The 27,176-nt window shown below is 49.2% G+C and overlaps 3 protein-coding genes across 3 annotated transcripts in view; 2 read left to right on the top strand and 1 right to left on the bottom strand.

The window, feature by feature from the left end:
- The window catches only part of LOC122386322 (protein eyes shut-like), a 29,934-nt gene extending 9,754 nt beyond the window's left edge, over window positions 1-20,180 (bottom strand). Inside the window, exons 1-7 of the mRNA XM_043375393.1 lie at window positions 19,916-20,180; window positions 18,594-18,739; window positions 9,315-9,431; window positions 8,633-8,755; window positions 4,505-4,618; window positions 2,926-3,094; window positions 32-2,545 (exon numbers count right to left, since the gene is read on the bottom strand). Coding sequence (XP_043231328.1) covers window positions 32-2,545; window positions 2,926-3,094; window positions 4,505-4,618; window positions 8,633-8,755; window positions 9,315-9,431; window positions 18,594-18,739; window positions 19,916-20,139 — 3,407 coding nt within the window. The 5' untranslated portion in view covers window positions 20,140-20,180. The remainder of the gene's footprint in view (window positions 1-31; window positions 2,546-2,925; window positions 3,095-4,504; window positions 4,619-8,632; window positions 8,756-9,314; window positions 9,432-18,593; window positions 18,740-19,915) is intronic.
- LOC122386323 overlaps window positions 1-27,176 on the top strand; it is a 60,672-nt gene that overhangs the window by 18,500 nt on the left and 14,996 nt on the right. The window lies entirely within an intron of this gene.
- Window positions 21,636-22,965, top strand: LOC122386347 (estradiol 17-beta-dehydrogenase 2-like). Its single transcript, XM_043375462.1, has one exon. The coding sequence runs from the start codon at window positions 21,976-21,978 to the stop codon at window positions 22,963-22,965; it is 990 nt and encodes a 329-aa protein (XP_043231397.1). The 5' UTR covers window positions 21,636-21,975.

The following is a 27,176-nucleotide window of genomic DNA, read 5'->3' as shown; positions in this document are numbered from 1 at the left end:
ACATTGAAAGCACACAAGTTCTTCCACTAACCTGATGTTAAGCCTGACCCTCTTTGCGTCTTCTGTGAACGAGTTTGCCGCACTGCCGCTCTCATCTCTTTGTTTGTCCATCTCCGGCTGTACGTCCTCAGACTTCCTCTCCTCCTCTTGATGATGGTCCGCCACCGGCGCCACCGCCGACTCGGTGTCCTCGAGGAACTGCCTCTCGTCACTGAGCACCTCCTCCAGGAGGTCCGTGTCTGAATCCTCGGGATCCTCAGGGGGCTCGTCGGCACCGTTACTCTCCAGCAGGAGGTAGGTGTCGGGGAAGAAGCGGATCGGCAGCAGGTCCGACGTGGCGCCTTCAGCTGAAGGTAGCCCTGCCTCAGTTGCTGGAGCGCGTGTAGATGGAGATGGCCCTTCAGTCACTGTGGCTGTTGGAATCGTCTTTTCCGTTGTCGTGACTGTTGGAAACGGTGCCGAGGTAGTTGCATTTTTAGGTAGCAGTGACGTTTGATGAGTGGTGTTCTGTTTTTCTTCGGCTGACGGAGTTGATGTCATCGTTAGGATTGGTTCAGTGTTTGGCTCAGTTGTGATGTCCGTTGTTTCCGTTGAAGATAATGTCTCTGGAACACCGGTATCAGGCAGTGTGGAAGGCTCGCTAGCCACATCTGTTGTAACATCATACGCAGCAGTTAATGACGTTTTATCGTCATCGGGCAACGTCGATGTTTCCTTGGTGGTGGACTCGGATAAAGTGTGTGATTCCTCCGTCGCGGGATCGAACTGTGTGGACGCTTCTGTGGAAGCTACCTCGGCTTCCGTGGACGTATATTCTGTGCTTGAATAAGGTGTCGTAAACACTTCCTTTGTTGTGGAGATCGTGAATCCCGATTCCGCGGTGGCGGATTCAGCTTTGACAGTCACACTTTCTTGCTCGGCAGTGGAAGTAGACGATGCTGATGCTGTCGTGCTTTCTGCGGCAGATATGTCTGTCGCGTTTGTCACGTTTAGGAGTTCCGTTGTGGTATACGCTGCCGTAGAAGGCAGATCCGTCCTTCCTTCTGGTGTGACAACAGAACTCTCTGCAGATTCCGTTGATGTCGACGAACTTGTTCCCTCGACTTCAAGCGATGTTTCTTCGGTGACCGACTCAGCTGAAAGCGTTGAAGTGCCAGCGATGGACTCTGGTGTTGCCTCGGTTTCCACAACAGGGAAATAAGAAGTTGTGGTCTGTTCCCTTGCGTTAAAACCAGTTGTGGATACGATAGCTGTGCTGACATCGGATGATGTGGAAGTTCCTCCCGGCGTGGCAGTTCCTAAACTTGTCAATGCCTCCTCGGTGGTTGTCTGATCGACCTCAGTTGTACTTCTTTCACGTTCTTCTGATGGCTCTTGTGAAAATGTATGCAAAGTTGCGAAGGCCTCTGTGGAAATAGCTACATCAGACGTAGATGTTTCTTCAGTTTGCGTTGACATCGTTACTGGCCAAGTGGCTGAAGAGTCCGTAGTGTAAGGCGACGTATCCTGGGCTGATGTACTTGTAGACTGCGATTGCGTCTCTTCAGTGGTCGAGATGTATGAGGTTTGAGTTGATAAATCATAATATCTGGTAAAGTTCTCGCTTTGGGTAGAGATCCATTCTGTATATGAAGGAGTGGATTCAGTTTGCGTGCCAGTCTCATCGGCCTGTGTGGATATCTCATCAGTTTGCGTAAAAGCGTCATCGACCCGGGCCGACGTTTCCTCAGTGGATCCCATACCATCACCATCAGAAGTGGTTTTTCCGTCTGTAGAATAAGTATCCGTGGAGCTCCTTACTTGGTCTTCAGGCGGAATAACCAGGCTCGTAGTGACCAGCTGGGAGGACGCCACCGGTACTGGTGTGGGGGTGACGGGAGTGACCTCCGATGATCGCACCGGAGTGGACATGGTCCCCGGTGAGCCAGGGGAGCTGGAGACGGTCGGAGGCAGTGTACTGACAATGGAAGGCGATGCCGACTCCGGCAGTGGCAGTGTAGGCGAAGTGAGCTCTGGTTTTGGCACTGTCTGCAGAGGCGTGCCTTCAACGGGCGACGTCTGCGGGGCTTCCCCCGGCTGGCGCGGCGAGCTGAAGGCATCCCAGTCGACCTCTGAAGGCTGGGAAATCGTCACGACAGCAGTCGCTCCATCGCCTTCCCACGCAGAGAACGCAGGTGGAGGCGTCGACATCGCCTCCGCTCCCGGCTGCGTCGTCTCAAACGATGGCGAAATCCACGGTTCTGTCGTCGCCGTCACACCTTCGGAAAATATCTCCGTGGCGTCGGGTGGCCCGTCGTACGCGACGCTGGCGGTGGCCTCGACGTACTCTGTGGCGACGACGGAGGTGTGGAAGACAGTGCTGTAGCCGACGGTGACCACCAGGTGCGGGAGGAGGCCGGCCACGCGCGGCTCGCTGTGCTCCGGCGCCACGCAGAAGGTGATGTTCTCGGAGGAGAGGCACTGGCAGTAGCGGCCGGACGCTGCCGGCGGACACTGACACTGGAACGAGTCGACTGCGTCCACACAGGTGCCTCCGTGCAGACACCTGGCAAAGACGGACAGAGGGCGGGTCACGGACGGACAGAGGCTGGAGTCACAGGGCGGCAGCGCGGGGAGAGTTTGGGCTCAAAGAGGCGGTGATATATTCAGGGATAACCGCTGAGGATAACGGGATCTCTAATGCATGATATATGTAAATGCCTTTTGCACCGTCCTTTCACAATGTTTCTAATAAGTGTTTGTCACTAACATTATTTTATTTGGTAGCTTTCATATCTCTTAAACGTTTAAACAGTCAAATGGCTCATGATATAATGTTCATTTGCGATGAGAATGTCTTAAATATGCCTAAGATTATGACACATCCTCCCGCTGATAACCGAAGAACAAAAATCTTTCTTCAATAATCGGAGTGGCTGCTCCCACCTGGGCTCGGGTAGGCAGTCGTTGTACCGTCTCTGGCAGCGCTCTCCATGGAAGTCGGGGCGACACAGGCAGGCCTCGCCGGCCTCTGTCAGCACGCAGAGGCCGTCGTTCTCACACACATTGACTTCGCAGTTCTGCAGCGCCGTCTGGCACAGTTGGCCGGAGAACCCTGGCGGTCACAGGTCAGCAGAGTTAGCAAAACACAGTGTCCGGTGGCTCTCTTTGGAGTCGCATTGGTGTGATGAGGGAGATTAAATGAATGCCATGCCACACACCGTATTTCCTCCTAAGCTTTTAACGTTTCCCGATAGGTGTATTTGTAGTGGCTACAGCAGACTTGTAAACAAGCGAGTTCTTTCACAAATTCTTTTACAAATTCAATATGTGACTGTCTCGTCGATGACCCTTTATGCATCAATGGCAGCGATAATTTGTGTTTTTTTTTTACAATCGAATGCTCTAGAAAAAGATTCCCCGTAAAGTGGCAATGCATTTATTTGTACATCTTTCGCGAAAATGCCCCCTTTGCGCTGTTTTCAAGCTGTTGATTTTACTGCCCATTATATGATCCCGAATGGTGGACGGTTCTGCGTATTTATCTGAGAAATACCTTGGGATAAAACAAACCATAACGCGACTATGAATCATGAGTGCATTGTAAATCAATGCTGACTAAGTAATTCATTGAACCTCCTCAGATATGCGACGAAAGCGCAATCGGCAACAGCCGGTAGCCCGGCCCGCCGCTACCTTCCGTCTGAGTCATATTTGTATCATAACATAGTTCAATGGCGTGCGTGTCGGCATGACTCACACATGCTCGTCATAGTGCTAGTGCACTTCAGAAATGCGTAGAGTGGCCAATTGATATAGGTATTAAGTATATATGCATGTAGTTGCATCAGATGCCCTTGCCATTCTTATGGAGATATTTTGGCACGGCGATACGAATCTCAATAGTTTAGGGGATGTTTTGCCGGATTATTCACGTCACACTCAACATGCCAACAGGATTACAAACTCCAACCGTTCACTAGTGTCGCCAGAGAGTCACGTGGTGGTGGCACCATCGACATTACACTGGCATGGCAATGACGTGTCAAAGTTTATCTCTTGATAAAATAACGATATGTGAAACGTCCTTGAAACATATGTATGGCACCACCGGACATTAAGCAAATGTGCTGCTCATTTGGTTAGGTGTTAGACGACCCATGTAATTGGCATTGGAAAACAATAATTCGTTTGTTACCCTGCTATACCGCAAAGTAGTATACTTCCAATCATATGCTAGTAGGTACCGGATAAGTGCATAAGTAATGCTTATTTATTGTCCTCTTAGCAATAGTGCTAAAACAAGATACCTACATATGCGAACCCATGAGCTGTGCATGCCGGTATTTTTAACAATTGTTTACTTTATAATGCCTTTTAGTGTTTAAGAATTGCTTTGAAAGTTTCCTTATATCTGTATTCTGTACTTGGAAATGCATTTAATTTAATCATTTCCTGATGTGCCTAGTGTTTAGTCTCGTTAACTGTAAAGGCGACCAGCGCCCATCACACGGTTTTCTCTCACCGGCCTGGCAGACGCACTGGAAGGCGTTGATGTGATCAATGCAGGTGCCTCCGTTCTGGCACGGAGAGGAGGCGCATTCGTCAACGTCGATCAGACACGTGGCGCCGGTGTACCCTGCCGGATAAAACACAAATAATGGCAAGAACATGACATTAAAGACAAATACATAATCATCATACTGAACCAAATCCACATTGCGCTTTTTTTTCGAAAATATCGCGTCTTGAAAGTAATCCACCCTTTGTTTCAACACATGCTGCTACGTTTAACCCTTGCCCGTATAGGGGGGGGGGGGAAGGGGGTCCAACAGACCCTATTGGTTTTTCGCGAATAATTCGCGTAAAAAGCGGCCGATCGCGACGAAACTCTCAGTACCTTCGAGTTGATCAATTTCACACCTACCCTGAAAATTTCATGACCCGCACCCAAATGACCTTTGACCTGTGACCTACTTTTCGAGACCATGTTTGGCCGGAATCGTGATTCGGCGTACCTATATCGGTTCGCATTAGCCGCGCGTTTGCAGTCTTTTTGTGGTTTCAAGCTTTCAAACATGTGATATGATGTTGCCCTCATGCATTAGGGTGGGTGTCAAGATCACCTTAAGGTCAGGTCAGGTCATCGACCTTTGATGACTTCGGTTCACTTTTTGAGTTTTGCATGTTTCTGGGCCAGTTTTTGGAGCTGAATTGGAATTTAGCAACCATATGAGCACTTACGAAGTAGTTTTGGTGCCTTCGTAACATGTTACGAAGCTGTCAGAGGCGGTTGACACGTACTACGAATACCCGTCACGACCCCTACCGGTTGACCTGACCTGACCTGACCGGACCTGGTCTAAATGCTTAAAGACATCATCTCTCATCAAAACTAACATGATATTCGTGATCAGCACCCCGAAAACCCTATATCAGCGACATGTTACGACGTTCTAACAGGTCCCGATTTTCCCCACTTTTGGGTCATTGACCTGACCTGGAAGGTCAACCAATGACCTAGGACCTTAAAACTGGGTATCATCGGCTTCCTCTCGTCACGGGCAACACGTTCGTTCTTTCTGCGAAGCTCTAGCTCAATCAGGGGCAAAACGGCAAGAGGGGGTGTTCCAACGCCCCCCCCCCCCATACGTTTGCGGCTGAAAAAACACCAATACGGGCGAGGGTTAAATGACTCTTTGTTTATAATCTTTTATTATTTTTCAATATTCATAATTCCTTCAATGTTGTGACCTATATTATTAACGTGCCTTTCTCGTAAACGATTTCTCCGGATGTCCTTGATCAGGCTATTTTTGGTCACTGGACACTGGACAGGAACAAAGGTTTGCATGTATCTGTAAACTTACTTCCGGACGCACCATGACTCAGCCTAGAGGCCACATGTGGAAGATGAAACGCAATAGGAAATAACGTCAATAAATGCTGATAATTTATGGGAGATGCAACGCAGTACTTTCTCTTAGCTGCAACGTCCATGCCGCTCCTACCTTTCCCCGAGATATAGGTTTGGTTGGAAAATGATCGACAAAACACTCATCAGCACTCAGCAGCAGCAGCACTCGGCACTCATCAGAAGTCGACACAGACAAGGGGCTGTTGTCGATTGTCGTCGACCATCGTGGAAGAAGCTCCTAAATTTGGTTGTTCCGCCCGCTGAGATCCTTTTTACTTCTATATCGTGTCGCGCGGCGGCAGTCCCCGACCCATCAGTAGCGCTGGTGTCAAGGGCCGGGCTAGTTGCCCCCTGTAGGCCCATTGCGAGGTCAAGGGCTAGTTGCCCCATGTAGGTCAGGGGTAGTTGTCCTGCTGTGGTCTGTTTCCCTCCTGCGCACTATGGTTGGAAACGGCCTCACGGATGGCCGGGGGTCAACGCGAAAAAATGTTTTGCCCATAACTTGTTAATGCGTAGACCGACTGCGATGAAACTTTGCATAGGTATACCAGTGTCTTTCGTGCATCATACAGTAACTCAGAAATGACGAGGTCACGTCACGTCACGCGTGTGTGACGTCATCATTGCAAGTATGTTATAAGTCGCCTATGTCTTTCGTTATGTTATCGATATCGCGAGGCATTTTGAACATGTTTTGAATACTGCTATTACTGAATGGATATTGTTGTTATGCTTTAGGGCGAGAAATATCAACGTAGTGACGCACAGTGTCTTACTATTGGTCATAAAGGGTAAAAAATTTGGAGAAAGAGTATTTATGATTTTTTTTAGATTGGGCAAAAAAGCAAGAAATAAAATAACGATCAAATGACAAAACATGCGTCAGATTAATCCGGCAGTTGCTGGGGTATTTCCCCATCCGCCGTTTGCCGGGGGGGGGGGGCGTTCAACGCCCCCAGCCGATAACTCGCGAACAAATAGGCGCAGCGAAACGCACGAGGCGCGGCAAACGAAAGAAGAACGCGACGAGACGATTCACATGAGTACTTTAAAGTTGAATTTCGAGGTCACAGGTCGGGTCAAGGTCAGGTCAAACACTTGAAATCGGGCTTTCAGTAGCATGGACTTTAGAACCTCGCAATCGGTGCCTCGCGTTTCGCGTTTCGATTATATCGTCATCAGTTGGTCCTAAATAAATTCAGTCATCAGTTGGTCCTAAACAATCTGTCACAACTGTCACAACTGTCACAACCCTTCATATAAGTGCTAAAAGAGTGTCAGATCAATGTAGGGGTCAGTCAAACATAGGCCACTGGCCAGTTTCAAAGTCAGGTCAATCAGGTAAGCATATAACCCCGAAAATTAAAACTGGTACCTATTCGCAGCCCATGCATGACACATGTTTTATGGGTACTTTTGGGCGTAGAACACGATGGTGACATTCATTTTATCATACGAGTACGTGGCTGGTTGAAAAAAGATCAATTTCAGAAATGCATGCATCATGGTCGTGAAGTATAGTCACGAGAAATTGCCAACATTCAGCTCAAGATTTTGGAAAATGTAGAACGATGATCAAAAACCATAGATAGCCATTTGATTTGCCATGGTATTGGCAGTGTAATGGCGTTTACAGCATGTCTGTATGTCTGCTCTGTCGGTGGATATTCATATCCATACTCCAGGATATCCATATACGTTTGCACGATATCCATACTCCAGGTGCAGGGGCGAGCAGTTACTTCTTACGAGGGGTGCGGAGTCGAAGTCAGAGTCGGAGTCAGAGTCGGAGTCGGAGTCGGAGTCGCCCAGAGTCGTGGCAACGAGCCAGGAGTCGGAGTCGGAGTCGGTGTCGGTCAGGAGCCCGCAGTGGAAGTCTGAGTCGGTCCGAATCGGAACAGCTCCCTCACGACTCCGAAACACTGGCAGGGGTCCGGAGTCGGAGACAGAGTCGGCCGGAGTCATGGCAACGAGTCAGGAGTCGGAGTCGTAGTCGGAGTCGTATTTGGCGCCACCACGACTCCGCAACCCTGCTTCTTACCATCATTTATAAGGATAAACGATTGCAAGACTGACGAGCCGACCTGGTGCTAACGAAGAGACGGGTAGGTACGCCTCGGGAGATGAAGCTTCACGGACGATTTTGCGCACAAGTGCGCAGTCTGCTTTTACGTTCCCCTTACACAGAATTGAACAGAGATTTATTCTGCCAAAAAGCTCAATGGAGGTCGATGGAGAACTTTTTGTATGTCCAATGAAACATAACCGTAATTTTGCAAATATTGCTGTGGTGACACTGCAAACAGAATGCAATGCCGTTCCTGATTTTGAACACGCATGGGAAAAAGAGTCACTCCACTCGATAGCCAACATAACAAGGATTATTTTGATATATAATAATCCAGTTTTACAACGTCATGGAGGTACTCCACATGCTATCACCAGCGCGGTTGTTTAAACCTTTGACGGCGCACCAAAAAAGCCACTATCAGAAACTCCCGATTCCACGTACAATAATGGAGACTAAATGCGCAACTAAATAATTTTTTCTGCCCAATTCAAAACATTTCATCAATTTCCAACAGAATGACACCCCAAATATACATATATTCCGAAATTGCCCACGGCCATCCGTGAGGCCGTTTCCAACCATAGTGCTGCGGTGAGGTCACTGGCCATCAATCTCGCTGTGCCCGTCCCTCCCCGTCCCCGTCCCCCTCCATCCCCTATACGGACCTGGCCGGCACTGGCAGTGGTAAGTGTTGGCCGGTCCGTCCACACACCGCCCACCGTTGTGACACCGGGTGTACGGCGGCTGCACGTGGACGCACACGCTCATGTCCTCTTCACAGCGAACGCCTGAAACCAAAGAACGGTCCAGTGTCAACAGGAAGAAGGCTCTGATGAGTGATGTCATGGTTGACGCTATACCTAATTGATATCTGGAATCTGCAGTCGGCTATGATTGAGGCATTTACAACAATGTCAGTAATGCATACAAATATCCGTGTCAAGTGTTGAATTGTCAACACAGACACGATAGTAGGTGATCTAATCGTGGGTATGCACTGAATGTGGCGTGATGTCTCGACTAGCCACCTGACTGCGCTAGCTTTGAAAATTGACGTCAATGCAACTGTTTTGTAAGTGGTACAAGGACACAGGAAACCACCGGAAGGGCCATTGATATTTTTGAATAGAAGCATGCGGTAGGTATGTTTCATATCTGAAACTGGTAGCTGTGGATTGACGCTCTCAAACACTTGAGAACTTTAGAACACTTGAGCAGCGTACTTTCATGAGCTGTCTCCGGGAGCCCGGCATGCCTGTGCCGTATATTATCTCGGTATGATCACTATGAAGGAGTGTTGTATGACGGGTGTTGTATCCGGGAGGCCAGCCAGGGCGCAATTCTCACCTCTGAATCCGGGGGGACAGAGGCAGGCGACCAGCCCGTGGTGCGTGAACACACACGAGGCGCCGTTCAGACATCCTGCCTCCTGACAGCCGCGCACCTGACTCTGACAGCTGTCACCTGCGGGACCGACAGACAGGACAGTCAGACACTTAGAGGGGGACTGTCAGACGGGGCAGTCAGACACTGGAGGGACCGTCATACACCCGTGCGAGCTAGAGGCATGACTCATTAGTGATCCGTCATTGGTTTACATTTATCTTAACTTGCGCCTTGATGGGGGACCATTTTGCCCCCCCCCCGTGATTTTCCTGAATAGTGGAAAAACGGCGGCGCGCAGCGCCGCCAAACTTTGAGTAGCGCTTGATACCTTAATTTGACACCTTAACACCAAATTTCATGTCATAGGTCACCTTGGGTCAGAAGTTATTGAGCTCAAACTGAGGTCATGTTCGAGCAAAAATGAGTAAAAAAACATGAAATCTTAACCCGCGCCCTGATGGGGGGGGGGCATTTTGGCCCCCCCCCTGTGGTTTTTCTTAAATAGCGAGAAAACGGCGGCGCGCAGCGCCGCCAAATTTTAGGTACCTTACCGGGCATCAATTTGACACCTTCACACAAAATTTCAAGTCACAGGTCACCTCAGGTCAGGAGTTATTGAGGTCAAACTGAGGTCATGTTCGAGCAAAAATGAGCAAAAAACATGACATCTTGAAACGCTCACCAATTCTACAGTTAACAAGCAATTTTAAAGTTCTTTATGTGGTTGTGTAGAGAAAAGACGGCGCTACAAAACTGCTATCTCGGATTTTCGAAATTTTGGGATTTTGACCCCCCAAAATCAAAAAAATTGATTTTTTTTAGAAAAACTCAAAAAATTTCCAAAAAAATTTCGAATTTCGAAAAAACCGGAATATATGTGATAGTCCCTGCGCTCTTCGATATACATACCAAATTTTAGATCGATACCTCTTTTTTTGGCCAAGTTATACGGAAAAAACTGTTAAAAATTGATGACGTCAAATTTTTGAACTCAATTTTTAGCAATTCTAGACCTCGTAGCGCAAAACAAAGACCACCATTGAACTCCCCGTGACGAGCTGCATCGAATCGATACCCATTTTATGCAAAAATATCAACTTTGAAATTTGACCTAATTTGACCTGACCTTGACCTGACCTTGACCTGACCTTGACCAAAACGTGACCTAAGCTGGCCCTAAAGTCTGTCTGACCCACATAATCGCCTTTGTCATGTAAAATGGACCATAAAACATGTATCACACGACACTTTCATATTGTGACCCCCCAGTGACCTGACCTCTGTGACCTGACCTGGTATCAGTGACCTCAAATAGCAAAATATGTGTTTGAAGAACATTTCTCCATCGATGATTTTCAATGAAATGCATTTTACTCGATTTTACAACGCATTTCTTGAAATGCCTGTAAACGGTGAAAATTCGACCTTTGACCTGACCTGTGACGTCATCGGTTTGACCGAGGTCAATGAAATTGGGTCACAAGGTAGTTCCCCGCTGGGGCTATCCAACACCGTTTACCGCTTGTCGCTATGTTGCGTGGTTCTCGAGATCTGAGGGGGGGCCAAAATGGCCCCCCCCATCAGACCGCGTTGCTCGGCAGACCCCATCTGGGCGCGGGTTAAAACGCTCACAAAACCTATAGTTAACGAGCAATTTCAAAGTTCTTTCTGTGGGGGCGTTCCACGACGAATCGACAAGATCCCTGCACCCTTATATTTTATTTTTTTGCTTAAAATTGGTCTAATGGGTTGTGATGGGCGGGGAAGTCAGCTGTGGCAAGAATTTTTTTTTTCTTCGAACAACGGTTTCCGAGATACCCAGCCAGCAATCCCACTCCGTTCCCGATCGGGATTTTCGGACTCAGCCCGCACCACCCCGATCGGGACCGGAGTGGGACAGGATTGGGAAATGAGACACTTTGTACGGGCTGGAACGGTCCGGATATCCCAACCTACCCCGCACGGTCGGTTGGGAGATCCCGCACGTATCCGGACCGCCTTATGACGTTTTAACAAGCGCTTAACTCCGATCCCGATCGGGATTCCCCAAATCTCCCCGCACAACCGGTTCGGAAATCCCGCACGCATCCGAACCGCCTTATGGCATTTTAACAAGCGATGAACTCCGATACCGATCGGGATGTCCCAACTCGGCCCGCACGGCCGGTTCGGGAATACCGCAGGTATCTGACATATTAACCGCAGTCTTATAACCGCAGATTGCTGTTATGCAGATGCGACCACTTTGCTTGCGCCACCGCAACCCCCTCGCCTCTTCATTATTCTCCAATTCAACCTTTATAATGTCTGCACGACAAAATGAATTACATTGGACACTGAAATATATTCACAAATTTACTGGTTGCACACAGATCAAATTTTTACAAATTCACAGCCTGGCCAGCACATTCATGGCGTCGGCCAGCATCTTAGCGCCACTGCAAGGCGCTGGCACAGCGGACTCACTTCCGGTGTTCACAGTCATTATAGCAGGCCTGCGCCTTGTTCGTGTCGGCTCCTCTGCGGACAGTGTGTCCGTGTGCCGTCACGGGCTTCAGAGAGCCACCGCGAAACTATGTAGACGGCTGGCATCTGGTCGGGCGGTTCACCACTGTGCGAAGAGAGCATCTGAAAATGACCAGGAGGTAATTAATCAAAGTCTGGGACACACTAAAAATCACTAAGAAATAACCCACATCTGACATTTCACGTGGAATGCCAGGTAATTCAGGTTTCAAACCTACAATGCAACTAACGACACTTGACAATGAGACCAAACATCTTCTGTCCATGATAACTGATCAAACATGCGACAGCACGAGTGTAATTCACATGCCGTACAACCACAACGAACATAAAAATTTATATTACCTATAGCTTTCCCGCTCCCTACATCACGGATGAAGTGTGCACTATACTCACCCTGTTCTCAAAGACGGACTGATTTCCCTGCAACGACAACAGTTGAACCGACCGCTTGCTAGAGCCAGTTCAAAAGCAATATCCTAAGGCAGCAGCTCAAAGGAGGGATCGACACTTGACCAACGCGGCAGCTAGACTGGCCGCTGCGCTCAGAGGACGCGTCTGCCTGCACGCGGCCCATCTGATTGCTTTTCCAGGCTTTCTGGGCCACCGGATATGGTGCCCGAAGCGCCTTCTCAGATCGGTTGGTATAACAACGTAAATCACAAGCCTGTCTAAACATGGGATTCGATTGGGCTATCCGTACCGCGTCCCAACCGATTAAGCATGCGGTCCGGAAATCCCGAGTCGCCCCTACCGCCGGCCATCGAGGTCCGGTATCGATTGGGACAACCCAAGCCTACCCAACCCGGTAGGGACAAGTCGGGACATCCGGAGCCTATCCCGACCGTCCCCAACCGCATCCCGGACGAATTGCTGGCTGGGTATAGCCTCGGGCAATTCCTGGAGGTCGCGCTGCAGTCCTATGTTTGGCGGCCTATAACTCGGAAACTTTTGGTTTTCTACGATAAAAACTTTACATGCTTCAACTCAAAATCAACCAACAAACATTTTGGCCATCTCGGATTCTCAATTTTTGAAAATTTTGATCACGTGACCTTTTGACCTATTTTTCGAAGAGTGAATTTTTTATTTTCCCCACTGAAAGTTGCAATTTTGTCTGATGACGATTAAAGCCTTATCAATTGTCATTCATATGCGATAATAAAAAAGTGGCTATCGCCCTGCGTTGACCTCAGGTCAGGTTATTTGATGACCTGGCCATTATTACGAGCGGGAGCGACAGCGAGATCTCGAGAATAAAGCAAGATAGCGACAAGCGGTAAACGGTACAGGATTCACACTGATAAGGTCTACAATTTTTACTGAGGTCATTTTCAGGTCAGGTCAAAGATGACGTCACAGGGGTAAAAAGGAAGTCAAAATAGTTTTGGCTGTACCTTTTGATCTAATAAAGAGACGTGGAACAGGCACCATTGTGTTTGCTTTGGCCTAGCGCCAGTTCGCTTTGAATTTCGATATCGATGACCTAAGGTCAGGTCAATTTCTTGACCATCCCATTAAAAGTCAATGGGGGAAAAATAAGCTCGCTTACTTTTAAACTAAAACACGTCGGAATCGCCTAATATACCACGAGTGACTTCATATAGGATCAACTTTGCCTACCTTGATACCTTTTTTGCTCTTGGGCAACTGTAAGGTCATGTGACGTAATTAAAGGTCACCAAAGTTTTTTTTTTTGCTAATAACTCCTTACAGGTTTGAGATACAGATGCGCGGATGGACTCATTGCGCTCAGCTCGTCAAGGCGCATCGAATGATATATATGATGACTTTAGGTCACGTGACCTAAGGTCAACTTTTGACCTTGACCTTTTGAGGTCAACATACATAGGTTACGATGCGGATCGACGAGAGGATCACGATGGTGCTATTAGTTTGTTCCTAGCTGGGATACCTTGAAAGTTATCCGAGAAAAACTTCATATATATGTAGTGCCGCTATTATGACTTCCTTTTTGCCCCTGTGACGTCATCTTTGACCTGACCTGAAAATGACCTGAGTAAAAATTGTAGACCTTATCCGTGTGTACCCTGTACCGTTTACCGCTTGTCGCTATCTTGCTTTGTTCTCGAGATCTCGCTGTCGCTCCCGCTCGTAATAATGGACAGGTCATAAAAATGACCTGACCTGAGGTCAACGCAGGGCGATAGCCACTGTTTTTATTATCGCATAGGAATGAAAATTGATAAGGCTTTAATCGTCATCAGACAAAATTTTAACTTTCAGTGGGAAAAATATCAAGGTCACTCTTTAACCCTCGCCCGCACAATGCACCCATATCATGTGAAAGAAGACCACGCATTCATTCCCTCCCACCACCGGCCGGCCGGCCGCCCGGTAGATGTCGTGGCGCGCGGTGCCGATAAGGCGCCTCCACCCGCGCGCGGCGGGGAATTCTCGCCCTTATTGACACCGGCCGGTCGCCGGGCGTGACATGGTCCTCTTCAAGCCGTTTGGGGAGCATGAAGCAGTTAATATTTTTCGGAAAAAAGGGCATCGTTGGACTCAGAAAAGAATACCTCACCACACGAGCCATGAGCCCGTATACTTTTCCAAAATTCGGTTTTTTTGAACAACCCTACCGCACATGGGGGGGGGGGGGGTTGCCACTCCCCCCCTCCCCCAGGTAGTCAGGTAGTCTTTCTGCTCTGTACTCAACATTTTTAGAGCTAGAAGGCTGATTTTTCGTATAGCTGCTCCTCTATCATTTCGTGATGTCCACTGTCCACTGGTTTTTGGTTTCGGAGATATGACCTTGTTTTTCAGGTCATGTCATGACCCAAATGGCCAATTGTCAACATCTTGCGTTGGCTTTGGGCCTTGTGAGCTTTGACACCTTGATTTCGGCCTTTTTTGCCAGTCTTACCTTTTTGCGGCCTTTTTTGCAGCGTGACCTCCAGGAATTGCCCGAGGCTATATCTCGGAAACCGTTGTTCGAAGAAAAAATTCTTGCCACAGCTTGCTTCTCCGCCCATCACAACCCCATACACCAGTTTTCAACGAAGAATAAAATATGTGGGTGCAAATTTAATTTTTTATTTGTCGATTTGTCGTGGAACGCCCTTGTGGTCGTGTGGAGAAAAGACGGCGCTACAAATGTGCCATCTCGGAATGTCAGAATATTGTGATTTTTATCCCTCAAAATCAAAACATTGATTTTTTAACATAATAGCAACAAATCCCAAAATGTTGTCGAATTTCGAAAAACGGAATATATAAGATAGTCCCTACCCTCTTCTATCTACACACCAAAGTTTAGACCGATACCTTCTTTTTTGGCGAAGTTATAGCGAAAAAAAAGTTCAAAATTGAGGACATCATATTTTTATCTAAATTTTTAGCAATTCTAGACTAGACTACGTAGCGCAAAACAAAGACCACCATTAGACTCCCCGTGACGGGCTGCATCGAATCGATACTCATTTTATGCAAAAATATCAAGTTTAAAATTTGACCTAGTTTGACCTGACCTTGACCTGACCTTCATCAGATCATAACCCTACCTAGCCCCAAAGATCGCCTGACCTACATAATCGCATTTGTCATGTAAAATGGACCATGAAACATGTATCACACGACACATTCATATTGTGACCCTCAGTGACCTGACCTCTGTGACCTGACCTGGTATCAGTGACCTCCAATAGCAAAGTATATGTTTGATGGACAATTCCATATAGATGATTTTCAATAATATGCCTTTTTACTCGATTTTACAACACATGTCTTGAAATGCCTGTAAGCGGTGAAAATTCGACCTTTGACATGACCTGTGACGTGTCATCAGTTTGACCGAGGTCAATGAAATTGGGTCACAAGGTAGTTCGCCGTTGGGGCTATCCAACACCGTTTGCTGCTTGTCGTTATGTTGCGTGGTTCTCGAGATCGTAAAGGAAATAGTTCACTTTCCTGAAATTAGTATTTTGTTATGGTTTTATAATTGTTTTGCTCAAAATGATCAGGAAATAAAATAAAACCTTTTTGTAAAAACAAATATTTTCTATATTTTAATATAGGAAGAACTATATTATATGTAAAATGATGTTTTGACGCGAACGCTTATTACGCGTTGACCAATCACATTGCGTAATTCAAACCTACGCATGCTGCATTGGCTGTAAGCAGCATGCTGATCGGCTGACGATGACGTGACTGCATTCCTTTTTAACCCTCGCATGTGTAGGGGGGGGTCGGATGGACCCCCCCCCCATGGTTTTTCGCGAATAACTCGCGTAAAAAGCGGCCGATCGCGACGAAACTTTCAGTACCCTCGCATTGATCAATTTTACACCTACCCTGAAAATTTCATGACCCTGACCCAAATGACCTTTGACCTGTGACCTCTTTTCCGAGACCATGTTTGGCCGGAATCGCGATTTCGCGTATGTCGGCTCGCACTAGCCGCGTGTTTGCAATCTTTTCGTGGTTTCAAACGTTCAAACATGTGATTCGATGTTACTCCCGTGTGTGTCAAGGTCACCTGAAGGTCAGGTCAGGTCATTGACCTTTGGTGACCTCGGGTGACCTCGGGTCACTTTTTCGAGTTTTACATGTTTCTAGGCTAGTTTTTGGAGCTGAATTCGAATTTAGCAACCATTTGAACATTTACGAAGTAGTTTTGGTGACTTCGTAACATGTTACCAAGCTGTCAGAGGCGGTTGACACGTATTACGAATACCCGTCACGACGCCTACTGGATGACCTGACCTGACCTGACCCGACCTGGTCTAAATGCTTCAAGACATCATCTGTGATCAAAACTAACACGATATTCGTGATCAGCACCCCGAAAAACCCCTTAGCAACCACACTTTACGACTTTCTAACAGGTCCCGATTTTCCCGACTTTGGGTCATTGACCTGACCTGGAAGGTCAACCAATGACCTAGGACCTTAAAATTGGGTATCATCGGCTTCCTCTCGTCACGGGCAACACGCTCGTTTTTTCCGCGAAGCTCTAGCTCGATCAGGGGCCAAACGGCAAGGGGGGGGGTCCAACCGACCCCCCCCCCCTACACATTAGAAGCTGGCAAACGCCGCACACATGCGAGGGTTAAGACATCACATTCCCGCGTAAGACACTCTTTTTGGAACGGGAAATTGAATATCTTTGCTTAGGGTGATCGTTGGGCCGTAAAAGCTTATTATTTGTGCTAGTCTCAGCGCAAGCTACAAAACTGCTATTTCAGTTCAAAACCCCATGTTAAAAGTGAACTTTTTCCTTTAAGGGGGAGGGGGCAAGATGCTCCCCCCCATCAGGGCGCGTTGCTCGGCAGACCCCATCAGGACTCGGGTTAATGCTTGAACAACATTATGGGTTTAATAATGCCATTTTCTATGGCTGCTATCGACAACGAACCTTTTATTTTCATTTCGTGCTGAATACTACTTAACGACCTAATTAGTGATATAGCCGATAACGTTATGCATCGCTGGCATCAACCGTGTAATCTCTCATCAGTGAAAGCCGTCTTCTGTTTAGGTCACTTGCGTAAAATGTCGGCCGTCGGAGGGACCAATAACGAAGTGAAATATTTATTATCGCGTGCTTGTGGCGTCCGGCCGACGTGGACTGTGATGTCAGACTCCACAACTTTCCACAGCATCGACCGCCACTGGCCGCTGCTCGTGGAAAATTACTACATCAATTGATAGCTTACAGAGCGTTAGTCACGGCATGCTTTTGTTAAAATCTTACTCTGGCTCACCTGTCGATTTTATTTACCTGGGGGCGGGGCTAACGGGGATTTTATTTAACTGACAGTTACTGGGGACCTTGAGGTTTTTCTTTCTTGGAAATTTTTACCCAAACAATTTTCTTACTTTCAAACGTTATGGGCTATGGGATACGTTATTAATATTCTTGACGTGTCCCCATTATTATGTATTATGTAATAATAAACTGCAACCCAAACTTGAGATGGTTCTGTTCCCAAAGTCCAGATCAGCTCACAGCCCACGCGCGTCTCTGCCTGCCGTCGTGCCGCGGGACCGCTCTTTTCGGGGCTGACATCCTCCCAGGTCTCTCAGCTCGTCTCGTCGCTCGGCCAGGGGTGGTGCCTGTCACGGGCTGCCCGCTGAGGGTCTGTTGGGTCGATGGGGCCGCCTCTGACCTGGACCGCAAAATGAACACCAACGCAGTCCCCCCCCCCCCTCCTCCCGCTGCCAGCCCCATAGCCAGGGCAGCGATGTACGAGCTCACGCACCCGACTCTGATTCGGACCGGTGGCACATATTCGGACGTCCGCCTCGCGGTTTGACCGATTTCGAGACAGACATGGTGGCGTGATAGGAATAAGAAAGCTGCTTTCGTGGAATACTTACACTCAAGAGAATATGAGCGCTCAGCACTGTTGTACACACATACAACAGTACTTCTGATAATCTTGTCGAGCTTCAATTATGTAGTACTAATAAATCACAGGCCTCTGTATACCCGTCTCTATGCCGGTGTAAGTGTGTACAGAGGTCTATGGATAGATATAGTCCGAATGAATGAATGAATGAATGAATGAATGAATGAATGAATGAATGAATGAATGAATGAATGACTGACTGACTGACTGACTGACTGACTGACTGACTGACTGACTGACTGACTGACTGACTGACTGACTGAATGAATGAATGAATGAATGAATGCTTTGGTGTAGCCGGGGGATGGGGTGGAAGATCAGGTCACAGGTCACTGACCTGTGTAGCCGGGGGCGCAGTCGCAGGAGAAGCCGCCGACCCGGTCGGAGCAGGTGCCGCCGTGCTGACAGGGCGCCGACAGGCAGTCGTCAGCGTCTGTCTCGCAGTACAGGCCCGTGTAGCCGTCCTCGCAGAAACACTGGCCGCTGCCGACACAGGGGCACCGGGACCGGGTCACCGTGGCACCAGTCGTGGGGACTTTGGTCACCAGGTCACTGACAGCCGAGTCGCAGTGTAGTCCTGGCTATTTGTTTTGATGTACGATGTCGAAAACGCACTGAAAAAAATGAAAAATCGATAAAGGTGAAATATTGACTACAAATCAAATATTTTTGCTATTTTTGAAGATATCGGGTTAAAACTTCCTAGAGTAGATCATCAATATGTGTCAGTGTTAATCATATGTTCCGCTTTTTCGAACGGTCAAAAACGTATGATTAAATACTCAAAAAATTAATTTAAAGGATTTTTTATGTTTAATCAAAATTTGCAAAATATTGAAAATTTGAAATAGCAATTTAATAGCCCTGTGTATTTTGAGTCCTCCCATGCAAAGAAATTGATTTTAGTTTAAAAACTAAGCTCTTGAGAGCGATTGCCGTACTTCATTACTTTGCATCAAAATCGGCCGATCATGACGTCACTTTGACGGCACTCTGACGTCATTTTCGGACGACCCATGGTAGCTACAAAAGTTTCTTTTAGATACAATGTGTAAAATTGATGCAGTCGAAGGTACCGCAAGTTTCGTGTTGATACGTCCAGGGGTTTAGAAGATATTTCAGAAAAAACGGGAGCGGGCTCTGTAGAGCCCCTCCCCCCAGTCATGTTCGGATTAACTGTTTACTCAGCGCTCTGATTACTGCATTGCTTCCGTCCAGTCATCCTTGGTAGTCCCGTTGTCATGGGTTATGATAATAATGCGTTTACTATTATCTAAATCTGATATCTTAATCTGAGATAGGCATAACAAACGCTAGGAGCAGGTGAAATCGTCCCTCTCAGGTTGTAATCTATAGGCATTGGGGAGTCATAAACATGAATCATGTTTCCTTGTTACGAGTATGAGTAAGAACATACGAGTAGCCCGACGGAGAGCGCAAGTTGGCATGTTCTGGCTTAGATCTCACCCGTAGCCAGGCCGGAGTCGATGGGTATTGGATGACCGACTCTGACTCCGCGGCCCTGGCTCTCACCCGTTGCCGGAGTCTGTGGGTTTTAGGCAACTCCGACTCCGACTCCGTAGCCCCGGATCTCACCCGTTGCCGGAGTCTGTGGGTTTTAGGCAACTCCGACTCCGACTCCGTAGCCCCGGATCTCACCCGTTGCCGGAGTCGATACAGATGCCGTGCAGACAGTGCTGCGCGGGACACAGCTGCCGGAGGCTGCAGCTGCTGTTGCGGCGCTGCTGCTGCTGCGGCACGTGGCGCTGCTGCCGGTGCCGGCCCTGCTGCTGCGGCAGCGGCTGGACGCCAGCCGTCAGCAGCAGCAGCAGCACCATCAGCAGCCGTGCCGCCGCGGCCGGCCACCCGCGCCGCGCGCTCATCGCCAGGTCATGACCCCGGCCGGGTCAGGTCGCCGACGGCAGCGCCACCTGGAATCATAACAGATGCGGTTGCGGGCGTCAATGGCAGTGGCGCGGGAACATCTTCCAGACTGGGGGGGGGGGGGGCTGAACCATAATGGAGATCAACCTAGGGTACCCCCAAATCTAGTTTTCGCACCGGTTTTAGGCCACTTATTTTTCAGACCTTTGCCTTTTCAACGAAAAAACGAAAATATTTGCTAAAAAGTGAGGTATTCCATATCAGCTGAATTGCAACCTGGAATCAAGGTTTTAATCTGCCAAATGAGTTGCCGAGCCAGTGAAAGAGGTGGATTTTTCACGCATGCTTTCTTCCTTTGTGACCCACAACCCCTAATTTGGGGAGGACAAGCTGCCCCAACGGTCCCTGGCCTCATGAAAAGTTGTGGGGCACTGCCCCCACGGCCCCACAAGCTTCCCCCACTGCCCCCTCCCCCGGTTCCCGCGCTTAACTATGTATGAATCTATGAATTTATGTTGGTAGATTTCCGATTTCGATTCCTCCAGCTGGGGGGGGGGGGGGGTGCTCAAATACATTACGAGCCCCCCAGCCGAAATGTTGGGGGGGGGGCCTCAGCCCCCGCTAGCCCCCCCCCCCCCGGTTCCCGCGCCACTGGTCAATGGCGTAGTAATGAAACGAAAACCACCATTTTCTTGCTATGAAACACAATCAGTCGAACTTTGTGACCTATAAAATGTGAGTTGTTCCCGATGTTCCAGTGCAACCTGCTTATTACAATACGCCAGTATGGAAAGGAATAATTAACCACTTGGCCAACCGTGATTGATAGCACGCTTCGGGGGTATTCCTCGTCATCTAAATACTCATATTATTCCGCATCCCATTATCTTAATGATACATATATTGTAACACATTATTTGTTCTTTTTTTACCTCGCTCACATATCCCAGAGTTTTTCACTTAAAGATCAAGGTCATTGTAACTCAGAGCTCGTTGCAATGTCGAAGTAGCGTTGGCGACGCATTCCAGTTGCTCCTGTTTGATCACCATCGCCAATGCTTTATGAGGTCATTTTTCATTCCGCCCGGCATGCTGCGTGCTCGGCCCGGGGTCGCTGGCTGGCCGGTCCATTGGACACCAGTCAGTGGTCCACTATAGCTGGCGCGCCGCCAACTCGGACGTTGTCATCCAGACGGTGCGATGGTATCACACCTGGACAAGGGCGCGCCCAGGCCGGTCACAGGGTAGGTGCCGGGCGTGACCTGCCCCAGGGGCGTCCCAACAGGGCGGGTGGCTCAGTTTTGGGGTGATAGTGACAGGTTCTTCCTCCGTTCTGCCTCTGTAATGATGTGCTCGTTAGTAATGCGATTGAATATCCAGCGGAGGAAACAGCCGATCGTTAATTTATGCGCGACGGGGCGGTGGCCTTCGCCGACTGCCGCTGAGGGCAGGACCACGCAGCATCGGGGCTGGTCATTTGAGGCGACCCTGCGAGGGTGGACGCACCTCTGGGTGGACTCCAGTGGTCGTTGGAGATCGGTTGGCTCCGCCGCTGTCATTTGGACACCACAGGGGCCTCAGCAGCGGCCTGCCGGCCCCAGATCGGGACTCGGAGTCCCCTCGATCGGCTGTGTCGTTAGATCCGCGTGCTGAGCTATCAGCCAGGTAGTATAGGATATTGGCGAGTTGTGGTGTTTGGTGTGATCAGTGAAGCGGAGCGGCGGATACACGACCTTCCGGAACTGCACCGCGGACGGCCTCGAAGTGACTCGGATAGTGAGACCGCGAGGTGCGGTGCAGCCCGGGAACCAGCCGAGACGCCGCGCCCGGCGGACATGGTCCCCCTGTGGTTGACCGCGCTGGCCGTGGCGGCGCTGGCAGGGCTCGTCCTGCGCCGCCGCCGCCGACTGCCCGCCGACGGCCGCGTCGTCTACATCATCGGCGCCGACACGGGCTTCGGCTTCTCGAGCGCGCAGCACCTGCAGCGCGCCGGCTGCCGCGTGCTGGCCGGCTGTCTGCACGCGGACGGCGAGGGGGCGCGGCTGCTCGGCCAGGCCGGCTGCCAGGTGATCCCTGTGGACGTGCGTGACCCCGACTCTGTGACGGCGGCGGCCGCCGAGGCGGCGCGGCTCGCCGGCGACGCCCGGCTCTGGGCGGTCATCTACAACGCCGGCGTGCTGGTGCTGGGCCACGTGGCCTGGCTGACGGAGCACCAGGCGCGACACATGTTCGACGTGAACGTGCTGGGCGCGGTGCGGGCGGCGCGCGCCTCGCTGCCGGCTCTGGCGCGGCCCGGCGGCCGGCTCCTGCTGGTCGGCAGTCCGTGCGGCAGCATCCCCTGCCAGGAGGTGGCTGTGTACGCGGCCTCCAAGGCGGCGCTGGCCGCGCTGGCCGCCGGCCTGCAGATGGAGGTGCGCGCCAGCGGCCTGCACGTGGCGCTCGTCACGCCCGGCGACATGGCCACATCCACCAACATCCTGGGCCGCCAGGCCGAGCACGTCCAGCTGATGTGGCAGCACATGGACGCCGACACACGCCGCCGGGACGGCGCTGTGTTCGCCGCGTTCCGCGCGCGTTTGGCCGGCCTGGGCCCGCGGCCGCCGGCCGTGCTGGGCACGCCGCGTCTGCGGCGCGCCGTGCTGCGTGCCGTGCTGGACGTGTCGCCGCTGCGGCACTACACGGCCGTGGAGCTGGGCACGCAGCTGTGGCTGGCGCTGAGCTGGCTGCTGCCGCGGCGACTGCAGGAGTGGCTGGTGGACGCCCGACTGCACTACGCCCTGCACCGGCTCGACTGGGACTGGCTCGACCTCAACAACCTCATCTAGCACTGATTGACGGGCTCAGCTACTAGTAGCTACTGCAGTTAATTCATAGATCGCCGCCTCACTTTAGACTTGCCTCCCATCTTGTCAATTTATCCCGTTTACCATTCTTGCCCATAAGAACAGTTGTGCATCAGTTGTCCCAGCTCAGGAGCCGGAAAAAACGTGAGACGGGTCAGGCCATTCCCATGTATCGCTGACATGACACGCTCTGAACACACAGGCAGTTCTCTACACACAGAAAAATATTGACACCGTTAGCGGTGTAATTGCACAGTACATATCTGAGCACTTGAGGAAAGTTAATTTAGTCCCTTCCCCGCTTAAATTACTCGCGCTTCCAAATGAACACCAGGAAGAAGGTAATAGAACACTGTTAGGAGGGTTGGGTGTTTTGCTACATGTAGCAAACATGTTGCTACATGTAGCAAAACACCCAACCCTCCTAACAGTGTTCTATTACCTTCTTCCTGGTGTTCATTTGGAAGCGCGAGTAATTTAAGCGGGGAAGGGACTAAATTAACTTTCCTCAAGTGCTCAGATATGTACTGTGCAATTACACCGCTAACGGTGTTAATATTTTTCTGTGTGTAGTGCGGGCTTGCTAACTTGAGCGTGTACATACACGCGCTTGCACAGTGTAACGAATGCGTGCTGTATAGGCACAGTTGCATATGTTCTTCTCCGTGTGTGCGTGTGGCGGTGTGGGCCGGACGGCCGCTCGTTCATGGTCTGCCGTGGGTCGCGGCTGCGCGCGGTGGTCCCCTGTAGTCTGTGCTCTGGTCCGACACCGTGTGACGCTGAGTCACGGCTGAGTTGAAAACGGAACGGGAGCTGGCGAGGGATGCGGACGGTCAGCATCAGCAGGCCCGGCCCCGGAACATATCCGCGGCCGAGCGAGCCTTCCGGGATGCGCCGGGGATATACGAGTGTGCGACTAACCCGGGTACACATTGATGTTAGAGTGACGAGATAATTCTGATACTAAGAACTACAAGTAAGTCATAGTTGTTGTAGTTGTAAGTCATAGTTGTGCGCAATACACAGGGAGTATGGAAAATCCTTGGGAAAATCCATGTGTTAACCCGCGCCCCGTTGGGGTCTGCCGAGCAACGCGCCCTGCTGGGGGGGGGGGTCAATTCCCCCCCCCTAAGATCTCGAGAACCACGCAACATAGCGACAAGCGGCAAACGGTGCTGGATAGCCCTATCAGGGAACTACCTTGTGACCCAATTTCATTGACCTAGGTCAAACCGATGACGTCACAGTTCAGGTCAAAGGTCGAATTTTCACCGTTTACAGTCATTTCAAGAAATGCGTTGTAAAATCGAGTAAAATGCATTTCATTGAAAATCATGGATGGGGGAATGTTCGTCAAACACATATATTGCTATTTGAGGTCACTGATACCAGGTCAGGTCACAGAGGTTAGGTCACTGAGGGTCACAATATGAAAATATCATGTGATGCATGTTTTATGGTCCATTTATATGCCAAATACGATTATGTGGGTCAGACTGCCTTTGGGGTCAGCTAAGATTATGTTGTGGTGAAGGTCAGGTCAAATTAGGTCAAATTTCAAAGTTGATATTTTTGCATAAAATGGGTATCGATTCGATGCAGCTCGTCACGGGGAGTTCAATGGTGGTTGGTCTTTGTTTTGCGCTACGTGGTCTAGAATTGCAAAAAAATGAGTTAAAAATTTGACGTCATCAATTTTGAACAGTTTTTTTTTTCGCTATAACTTGGCCAAAAAAGGAGGTATCGATCTGAAATTTGGTACATTGTATATAGAACAGCGCAGGAATTATCACATACATTCCGTTTTTTTCGAAATTCGGAAACATTTTTAGATTTTGTGAGCGTTTCAAGATTTCATGTTTTTTGCTCATTTTGCTCGAACATGACCTCAGTTTGACCTCAATGACTCCTGACTTAAGGTGACCAAGACTTGCAATTTTGTGTGAAGGTGTCAAATTGATGCCCGGGAAGGTACTGAAAATTTGGCGGCGCTGGGCGCCGCCGTTTTCTTGTTATTCAGGAAAAACAGGGGGGGGGGGCTAAATTGGCCCCCCCAGCGGGGCGAGGGTTAAAGAAAATTACACCTTCAATGCGCCTACGAGCGTTATACCTACCTAACCATTTTTACTTCTACATACTTGAGGCTTTCAGCTCTTACAAAGCAATCTATCTATATTATCCAAGATTATATTATCAGTGTGTGCATATACATATTGTTATGAGCGAGCGTGAAGCGCGAAGCGAGTCATTTCGAAATAACGGAAAAATATCAGTTTGAGCGGCCCGGCCCGGCCTGGCCTGTAACACTTTTGAGAGGCTTAAAACTCAGCAACCGCTGCACTGGGCCGATTGACCTGCGGCCTTTTTTGTTATGTAGCCCAATCCCTTCTACCCTGTAACTGACTACTCTTAATGCATCTACATGCGCGTGTAAAATGCAACAAGAAGAGGTGTCAAATTTGTTCTCATTTTAATAACTCGGCCATTACCGGGCGATTTCGCTGAAGCTTGGCATGTAGGTAGGCACCCAGCAGGCAATGCATTCTCATGTGTTACGGTTCGGGTGCTACTGCACGTGCGCACGTGCAGGGGGCGCTTCCAGATCTCGAGAACGGCTGGACCGATTGCACTCAAATTTGGTATGCGGTTAGACAGTAGGGTGCCGTGCGAAAGTCACTTCGCAGTTCGCACCCATGGTTTGCACGTGCTCACATGCAGGGTGCCGCTTCCAAATCTCATGACCAACTGGGCCGATTGCCTCCAAATTTGGCACACCGCTAGTGACCGGTTAGTAGGGTGCCGTGCACAAGCCAGTTGTAAGTACTCTCTCACCCTTCCGCACGTGCAGGGTTCACTCTCGCTCGCTCGATCTTCACTCAAAAGGCGTACCTATTACTGGTATACTAGTAGGTGTGTCATACCAATACCTTTTCTCTCATATCAAGTGTTCCCGCTGGTTTTCCTTGTCCCTGTGCCTAATGAAACCCTGTGATACCTTGATTTTTTTTCTTCTAAATATGAAATATTCGAGCCATGCGCCTTTCGAATCAAATTTCAGATTATCGGCGGCGCCCGGCGTTGCAGTCTTCAATTATCGATACTTTATAGTTCTAATATCACTAATGAATCGGGAAGCAATACGTGCTTTTTCCTTATCTTGTCAGACAAGATAAGGAAAAAATCTCGTACCATTGACGTACCAATGGTACCTATGGTACCACGTACGCACCATAGTTAGTAGTTACCATTGACGTCAAGACAAGACTTGTCTTGACGTCAATGGTACCTACTGCCACATTCCTCGCCATCGAGGCGCAATAGAGTGGCATCCATGTGCTGTTGTTTCCTAAATATACCGACAAGTACTCATTCGTGCAGCGGTAATCGTGGCGCCACGGGACCTAGCTCGATAATAGCCGTTTTCACGACGGCCATCTGGTACACATTTGGTGCGCATCTGGTACAGATCATGTGCAGATTTGGTCAAATCAGGTTCAGTGTGTCTCTTAGCAGCTATCAGGTAGGGTTGCACTAATTGCTTATATGCCTGCTTTGTCATATTATTAGAGAGCATCATCGATTAAAACACTGAAATAAATTCATAAAATGAAGATATTTGCTGCAAAAGAAATTAGGTGCAGATTTGGTCAAATCAGGTGCATTCGCCGGATAGCCCGTCGTGAAAACGGCTAATACTGCGCGATGCCCAATCTTAGGTATGAAAATCTCCCGATAACCAATATCTGTGTCCATCTTACGATAATATATTTAAATTGGTGCGTCACCGTCGTGTGGTGCCTGACTCATTCGTGTCGAGGTTAGATAGCTCTGATGATCCTAAATTCCGGGAAAAGTTGGCAATGAAGTTGCAGTCTCATCATCCATAGACCTCTGTATACCGAGGTCTATGGATGTACATTGTACATATACTGGTATACAGAGGTCTATGCGTCATCTCATGACTTCAAAATAATACCCTGTGCTGAGAGGACGAGTGTTTCTACTTTCTCTGTTATTCTGTCGTGGCAAATACAGCCATGGACGCAAGATACGTGCAATTACTATTTGCCTATCATTCCAACGGACGGTATGCGTGTACCTATTTATAGGAGAGCTGATTTTCCTCGTTTTCTGAGCTAATCGTGGCCACCCCGCCTATATATAGACGGACAGACCCGGACGACAGCTCGTGG

Source organism: Amphibalanus amphitrite, unplaced genomic scaffold (genome assembly GCF_019059575.1).
Source record: "Amphibalanus amphitrite isolate SeventyFive unplaced genomic scaffold, NRLGWU_Aamphi_draft 000247F_arrow, whole genome shotgun sequence".
NCBI lineage: Eukaryota > Metazoa > Arthropoda > Thecostraca > Balanomorpha > Balanidae > Amphibalanus > Amphibalanus amphitrite.
The sequence above is the reverse complement of the archived record's forward strand: the minus strand, read 5'-3'. Positions and strand labels throughout refer to the sequence as shown.

What these genes read in the sequence shown, in the direction of transcription:
- LOC122386347 (XM_043375462.1), top strand. Translation starts at nt 21,976, where the DNA reads ATGGTCCCCCTGTGGTTGACCGCGCTGGCCGTGGCGGCGCTGGCAGGG.